This window comes from Fukomys damarensis, unplaced genomic scaffold, assembly GCF_012274545.1.
Source record: "Fukomys damarensis isolate Sample0158 unplaced genomic scaffold, DMR_v1.0_HiC HiC_scaffold_33, whole genome shotgun sequence".
NCBI lineage: Eukaryota > Metazoa > Chordata > Mammalia > Rodentia > Bathyergidae > Fukomys > Fukomys damarensis.
In genome coordinates, this window is record NW_022900945.1 from 51,792,760 (window position 1) to 51,800,918 (window position 8,159).

General features: G+C 40.9%; 1 protein-coding gene across 3 annotated transcripts in view; it reads left to right on the forward strand.

The window, feature by feature from the left end:
- Nucleotides 1–7,111, forward strand: part of Prpf3 (pre-mRNA processing factor 3) — a 22,497-nt gene extending 15,386 nt beyond the window's left edge. For all 3 annotated transcript variants that reach the window (XM_010616394.3, XM_010616396.2, XM_010616397.2), the window contains 6 exons: nt 1,078–1,177; nt 1,349–1,462; nt 2,706–2,824; nt 3,101–3,184; nt 5,859–5,920; nt 6,772–7,111. In XM_010616394.3, the coding sequence (XP_010614696.1) occupies nt 1,078–1,177; nt 1,349–1,462; nt 2,706–2,824; nt 3,101–3,184; nt 5,859–5,920; nt 6,772–6,918 (626 nt within the window). In that variant the 3' untranslated portion in view covers nt 6,919–7,111. The remainder of the gene's footprint in view (nt 1–1,077; nt 1,178–1,348; nt 1,463–2,705; nt 2,825–3,100; nt 3,185–5,858; nt 5,921–6,771) is intronic.
- Nucleotides 7,112–8,159: the final 1,048 nt, after the last annotated feature.

The following is an 8,159-nucleotide window of genomic DNA, read 5'->3' on the forward strand; positions in this document are numbered from 1 at the left end:
TTAGAGGAACCTTTACATCTCTGTTTGGGTGTTTTTTCTTTGTCAGAATTATCCATGGGTTCTTCTTTCCCTAAAGTCTTAAATTATTGTTTTGTTGTTTATTTGTTTGTTTGTTGAGACAGGATCTCATTATGTAATTCAGGCTGGCCTTGAACTCCAGGTAATTTTCCTGCCTCAGCCTCCCAAATACTGGGGTAATAGACATGCACCGTCATACCCAGTTCCTTTCCCTAAATTCTGTATTATCTTTCCTTATAAAGACAGGTCAACACATTGGAGAGGTTATGCAAGATTTAGTTTTATTATTTTTTTATTTATATATATTTTTAGAAGGGAAGAGTTTATTTGGCTTACAGTTTGTAGAGGTTTCAGTCTGTAATCAGCCGACTCCAAGGCAGGGATGACAATCAGGCCTGGCAGAGCAGAAACAACATGGTGCACACAAGGCAGCAAAGGTATCGGGAGCTATAAGGTTTACTTTTAAGCATTATTGATTTTGTAAGATTTTTATTTTTCTGGAAAAATGTACTAGTCTTGAAATTCATGAAGATAGTTACATTTTTTTAATTTTTAAAATGACACTACAGTATTGTGTGTGGTAGTGTATGCCTGTAATCCCACCCCTCAGGAGGCTGGGCAGTGCAATCACAAGTTCAAGCCTGTCTGAGGCACATAGGAAGACTATGTTTTAAAAATACCAAAAAACAGTAGAAAGTACTAAAAAGTCCCTTATTCATAATTTAAATGCATACCAGTTTTTCAGGTTATGTGAACTACAGAAGCTGAGTTAGCTGGCTGTGATGGTTCATGCCTATAATCCTAAGCACTCAGGAGGCCGAGGCAGGATGATCGCCTTAAGTTCAGTACCATCCTGGACTACATAGTGAAAACAAAAAAGTGACTCAAAGAAAAAAATGCTGAGTTAGGTAGGATTTTCAAGGTGAGTTATTGGAGGAAGTGAGTATTGAGCAGAGTATTGAAGTGCTAAGCAGTATCAATTGGGACAAAAGAGATAGCAGGTTATCCCAGCTAGAGAAGTGACTTAGAAGATTGATTACTGTATTCTTTCCCTTGCAGTGAGAATTTCTAATTTGATGCGAGTATTAGGAACAGAGGCTGTTCAAGACCCTACAAAGGTAGAAGCCCATGTCAGAGCTCAGATGGCAAAAAGACAGAAGTAAGTGCCATGGGATTGGGTGGAAACCAGGGCAAGTGCCTTTTCCAACCTCTTCTGGGGGATCCACATTTGGAGGGAGGGGAGAGTCCTCTGTTGCTCTCTCTTTCCCTTAGCCCTGCCTCTGATCTTCAATGCCTTTCTCACTTGTGGATGTCCTTCCTGTCACGACAGAGCTCATGAAGAGGCCAACGCTGCCCGAAAACTTACAGCAGAACAGAGAAAGGTCAAGAAAATTAAAAAGCTTAAAGAAGACATTTCACAGGGGGTACACATATCTGTATATAGGTAGGTGTCCATACTAGGTCAGCCTACGCCTTAGAAATACTAAAATACTTCCCCAAGTGCTTAAAGCATAATCATCGTGTTCTCATATGTACCTGTCACTATCCCTTACTCTTGTTTAATGACTCTAGTGTGAATCAAGAGCGAATTAAGTTTTTTTACAGTGTGAGAATTAAAAAGTTATTTTTATGATAAACTCATTCTTCATCTTGTCTTATAAAACAGTATTTATTCAGCAGAATAAAGTGAACATGCTTTTTCAGGCCAAGTTATTAAGGATTGTTGGTCCTTTGTGAAGTATAAAATATTCTATTTCTACAGAAGGCTTTAAAAATTTCATTCATCAGTAATCAAATCTTTATCCTGATGTATTACAGTAATCCTTTTATTCTTGCTCCAAAATATATATTTGTACACTATAAAAATTTTTCAAACTTTGTGTTAATTTTTTTTTTTTTTTTTTTTTGGTTAAATATGTGTGTATAATGTATTTTGTTTTGGGATTTTTTTTTTTTAATACCAGGGGTCCAACTTGTGTCCTTTCACTTGTGAGGCAGGCAGCGGAACCACTGAGCTAAATCCTTGGCCCTATAGTGTATTTTTTAAATTGCTTTTTAATTTTTTTTTTTTTTTTCCCAATACTGGGAATTGAACTCAACCTTGAGCTTGCAAGGCAAGCGTGGCACCACTGAGCTAAATCTCTGGCCCTATTCTCTGATCTTTTAGGACACTCTATGAGTAATTCCTAGTAACAGTTTTTCAACTCTAGAAAATTTTCATGTATACATAATAATGACATTACAGATTTCTAAAGAGCAAAGAATGTATAGGTCTTTACATTGTGAGGAACAGTGAACTTATACATACTTTTAGACGATAGTAAATATCTGTCTCATTCTTAGGAAATCTTGATTACCTACTATATTTTGATTGCCTATTATTTGATGTCCATTGTATCTGCTACACTTTGAAGAAGTATGAGAGAAGTATGAGATCCTGAAGATAGACTTATTTGCTCCAGAGGGCCTTTGTTTTGTGTGTGTGTGTGTTTTTTGTGGTACCAGGGATTGAACTCAGGATCTTGCGCTTGCCAGGCAGGTGTGGCACCACTGAGCTAAATCCCCAGCCCCCAGAGGGCCTTTGTTTTTAGAGAGAAAACGATTTTGGAGTCATCTGTTTAGTTGCCACTTTTTCAGACAGCGCTAATGCTAATATTGAAAACATAACTAAACTTTCCCTCCTCTAGAGTTCGAAATTTGAGCAACCCAGCCAAGAAGTTCAAGATTGAGGCCAATGCTGGGCAGCTGTACCTGACAGGGGTGGTGGTACTGCACAAGGATGTCAACGTGGTAGTAGTGGAAGGGGGTGAGTCTGAAAATGTTGAGGGAGACTGTCCCCAGACAACCTGAAGCCCAGTGATTTGGATTGTGGGGAGAAGGAAGTAAAACATATTTTAGAGCTATACCTAAATAAGATATAATATGCTGGGGCTCTGTTTGTGTGTTTATTGGAGTATAAGGTCACAGATGAGGTTCTTGGGATTGTGTCAACTACCACACTAATGTCTGAGCATTAGATGAGCTCGGAGGTCCTGTCTACCCAATTGTCTGCTACAGCTCTGGCAAAATTCTCTATTTCCAGGCCCCAAGTCCCAGAAGAAATTTAAGCGTCTTATGCTGCATCGGATAAAGTGGGATGAACAGACATCTAACACGAAGGGAGATGGTGAATGGGGGTTAGCGGGGATGAAGTGGGAGAGCTGTGGGAGGTGGGATGGTGTCTCTGTCCATTCATTTCACCTCCTTGTGACCCTTCTGGTAACACTAGATAGTGTTCAGGAACTTCACGAAGACCCATTCTAGACATTTATGTAATATTACATGATCGTATTCATGTGTTAAAATTATTTTTCTACCAGTTGGTTTCCCTGTCTGTCCTGGATCTGAGCACATTAATATTTGTGAACATTGAGCACACTGCATTCATATGTAGTGTCTATATCATATTTGTTTAAAAAATTTTAAAAACTTAAAGATAAGCCGGGCATGGTGGCGCACGCCTGTAATCGGCTGAGGCAGGAGGATCCCTGCGAGTTCAAGACCAGCCTGGGCTACACAGTGAGTTCCAGGTCATACTCAACTCCATAGTGAGACCCTGTGTCAAAAAAAAAGTATGAAAAATTTAAAGATAAAAGGGCTGGGGATTTAGCTCTGGATCTGCCGCCTGCCTCGCAAGTGCAAGAACCCAAGTTTGATCCCTGGTACCAAAAGAAAATGAAAAAAAAAAAAGGATTTTCGGATCAAAAAAGCCATCTGCCTTGATCAAGAATAAAAGTATTTCGTAGGCTTTGTAGGATGGTTTTGTTGGTGTTTTGGAGTTGTTTGTTTGTTTTGGGAGTTTTTTTAGACAGGGCCTCTCTATGCAGTTCAGTCTGGCCTTGAACTCATTGTATATCCCAGGCTGGCCTCAGACTCACAGGAATCCTCCTGCTTCAGCCTCCCAACTGCTGAGATTACAGATGTGCGCCATCACACCTGGCTGTAGGATGGAGTTATGAATCTGATAGAGTACTTTCCAGGATGTGAAAGATCCTGGGTTCAATCCCCAGCACTACAAAAAAAGTTTTTCCCAATTTTACCTTTGTATTGTGGTACTGGGGATCAAACCCAGAGCTTCATGCATGTTAGGTGAGTGAGCACCCTACTATTGAACTACATCTCTAGCCCTTTTTATTTTGAGACAAGGTCTTGCTAAGTTGTTTGAGCTTACCTTGAATTTAATATCTTCCAGCCTTTACCTCCTGAGCTTTCAAATACATATATTTGATATTCTCCTGGCTGTCTTACTTCTGTTGATATTTATTATTCCCATCTTTGAAGACTAGTATTTAACATTGGCAGAAAGCATTGCTTTTTTCTGGTTGTTGGTTGGTTGGTGGTTTGAGATAGGGTCTAAGTGTGTTGCCCAGGCTGATCTCCAACTCCTGGGCTCAAGGAGCCCTTCCTTAACCCCTCAGGTAACTGGGACTGCTAAGCCTGATGACACAGGGGACTAGCCAGGCATGGTAGCACACACCTGTAATCTGGATACTCAGGAGGCTAAGGCAGGAGGATCACCATGAGTTCAAGGCCAGCCTGGACTACACAGCAAGACTCTGTCTTGAAGGAAAAAAACTAAAAAACAAAAAACAATACTTGGGGCTGAGGCAGGAGGATCATTGAGAATTCAAGGCCAGCCTGGAATACATTGCAAGACCCTGTTTCAGAAAACCCCTCAAAATAATAAGCATTCTGGGACTACACAAATGTACCACTGGCTGGGAACCTTACTTTTTTTTTTCATTAAGTTTACTGGTACATTTTAGGTATACAGTACAGTTACATTCATCATTGGGATCTTGTACCTTTACATGACAGGTCTTGGTTCTCATTTGGGAGCCTTTTAAAAATTTAACTGTGGCCCCTTTGTCATACTTTCTGTCTTTAGGGCACTTAACATACATTTTTCCACTATAATTAACGTAAACTTTCTTTTGCAAGTGTTAAAACATTTTCAGTAAGACACGTTTTACCACGCTATTGTAATCCCAGCTACTTGAGAGGCTCAGCTAGACAATCAGGCAGGCATATTGCAAGTTTAAGGTCAGCTTGGGCAATTCAGTGAGACCCTGTCTCAAAATTTTAAAAAAGGATGCAGCTCAGTGATGGAGTGCTTGCCTAGTATGCGTGAGGCCCTGAGTTCAGTCCCTGATAGTGAAGGGGAAAAAGTGTTTGGTTGGTTTCTCTGCCCTCCTCCATTATGCTAAAAGTTCTTGAAAATATTCTTATATTGGCATGTGAAGCCTGACTCCCAAGGTGCTTAAGATAAAGTTTTTATTGTTGACTGCTTGTCTTTCATGGGGGGTCTCACTATGTATTGAAACTGACCTGGAAGTATGTAGCCCAGGCTGGTCTCAAACTCACAGCGATCCTCCTGCCTCAGCATCCCGAGTGCTGGGATCACAGGCGTGCGCCGCCATGCCCGGCTGACTGCTTGTCTTTTATTTCCTTATTCTCAGTATGTGGCATAGCTCCTGACAGAGTAGGTGCTCAGTAAATGTTTGTGGGATTACTGACCCTGCTTATTTGGAGCTTCCAGTCTAATATGGGGAAAATAGAGACTGACAGGTAAAAAAACCGAAACATTCCAACACATGGGAGAAGGTAATAGTATTTACAAGTGTTTAAGTAGACTTGATTATTGTTTGTTTAACCTTAATCTGTAGTCTTTTTTTTTTTTTTTTTGTACCAGAGATGAACTAAGGACCTCATGCTTGCAAGTCAGGGGGTGGAACCACTGAGCTAAATCCCCAGCCCCTGTAGTCTTTTGTCTTAAGATTTAGCTATATTATCTTTTCCAGATGATGAGGAATCTGATGAGGAAGCTGTGAAGAAAACTAACAAATGTGTACTAGTCTGGGAGGTAGGTGATCCTCTGTAAGCCTTAGCAAGCTCTTGATTGCTTATACTATCAAGTGAAGCACTGGAATGACAAAGACTAAAGAGTAAATCATTTCTAAAGTAATTGGTGCCGAACTTTTTTTAAAAAAAAGATTTCAAAGAGAATTTTGTTTCAAAATAAGAAATAAAGCTGGGCGTGGTAGCGCACGTCTGTACTCCCAGCCCTCAGGAGGCTGAGGCAGGAGGATCGCTGTGAGTTCGAGACCAGCCTGGGCTACATAGTGAGTTCCAGGTCAGTCTCAACCACATAGACCGTGTCTCAAAAAAACAACAAAAAAAAGAATTTTTCATGTAGTCTTCTGTTTTATTCTAGATGCCTCAATTTATTCAAATTAGGTAATATTAACCATCATTCCTGGTTCTGTTTCATAAGTCCCCACTTGCATATTTATTGTATCCGACCCTCCAGGTCTCCCACATTCTCATTTATCTGAGAACTCTCAGGAATTATTTCTCAGGCTTAGAAACAAGCCAAGTTCTGTTCCAGCCTCCTTAGGGGAGTCTGCTCCCTGAAAGCCTCTTGAAGTGTCACTTTGTAATACCTCTGTTGAGAATGCTGTCTCGCTCAGTATTGATCTTTTTCTCTGGTTTCATTTTTCTGTACTTTTCTTTCTGTTTCTGTCTCCTACTCCAGTTGTCCTTTCTCGTTTGGCCCTGCAGCCTCTGGCTGGGTCAGCCTGGGCTACATAGTGAGTTTGGGGTCAGCCTGTACCAAAAGGGAGACCCTGCCTCAAAAAAACCAAAAAGGAAAAAAATACCTCAACAAATTGCAGGTTTTTTTGTTTTTGTTTTTAATTTTTGTTTCTTTCTTAGGGTACAGCCAAAGACCGGAGCTTTGGAGACATGAAGTTTAAACAGTGCCCTACAGAGAACATGGCTCGTGAGCATTTCAAAAAGCATGGGGCCGAACACTACTGGGACCTTGCACTGAGTGAATCTGTGCTGGAGTGCACTGACTGAGACTGCTGCGAGCCCTTGCCTCTCCCCCTTTGCCTCTCTCTTCAGTCCCACAACCCACTTGAGTTTGTCTGTGTGGTCTCAGACCTGTGCCAAGCAGGTGTTGGGGCAAAGGGAGGAAACCGTGCTCCCATCCCCAGTCAGCTTGGTGTTTTCCTTTATTCCCCTTATGTGCATATGATTAAAGAGTTATTTTTAAGCTTGGTATCATATTTTTTACACATCCTTAGGCATTGGAGATTGGATCTTCAAGTTATCTTTCTTCCTAGACCTCCAGCAATTACTGTGACAAAAATATTGTCATCGATATTTATGTACATAGAAAAATGGATGATGGGGGCCGGGGATTTAGCTCAGCAGTTCGGTGGCCTGCCTTGCAAGCGCAAAGACCCAAATTCAATCCCCGGTACCAAAAAAAAATGGATGATGGATGGATAAATGTCCAACTTCATCATAAAGCAGGAGTAACAAGTACAGTTTTCTGGAGCAGAGTGAAGCCAGAAGAGGTATTGGTGATCGAGGGATGGGAAACGGAAATTTCATCCCTAAACATCAGTAGATAAGAATCACAAGTTAACAAATCATCTTAGGTCTTGGCTAAGTGGTCTTTTCAGGAAACGACTCCTAAGGTAGAAATAGCCATGGGAATGTGTGTTCTGACTGAAGTAGACCAGGGAGAGGCCAAACAGGAAGTTACGGGTGGTTTATAAAATGGAATGGCCTTCAAGGATTTAGCCCTTTTTGTCTCTTTTACTAATACAAAAAGATTTTTTGTAGATAATGACAAATTGATTCTAAATTTTATATAGATACTCAAAAGACTCAGAGTAACCCTGTGCTGGTGACACACCTGTAAACCCAGCACTCTGAGAAGGTGATGTGGAAGGGATTGCAAGTTTGAGCCTAGCTTGGGCAAATTAGCAACTTGAAACTCAGTGAAAAAGGGCTGAGGATGGAGTTCACTGTGAAGGTCCTGTGTTCAGTCCCTTGTACTGAGGTAAAAAAGACTGATGAAGAGGAAAGCTGGGCGTGGTGACACCTGTGATCCCAGCACTGAGGCTGACGAAAGGATCGCAGCTTTAAGCCCAGCCTGAGCATGTAGCTACTTAGTGTCTCATGAGTAAAAATTTTGAAAGGACTAGGGATGTGGCTCAGTGCAAAGGTGTTAGGTTCAATCTCCAGTATGAAAGAAAATTACATAAATTATTTACCTGAGGAAGAACAAAGTTGGAGGACTGATACTG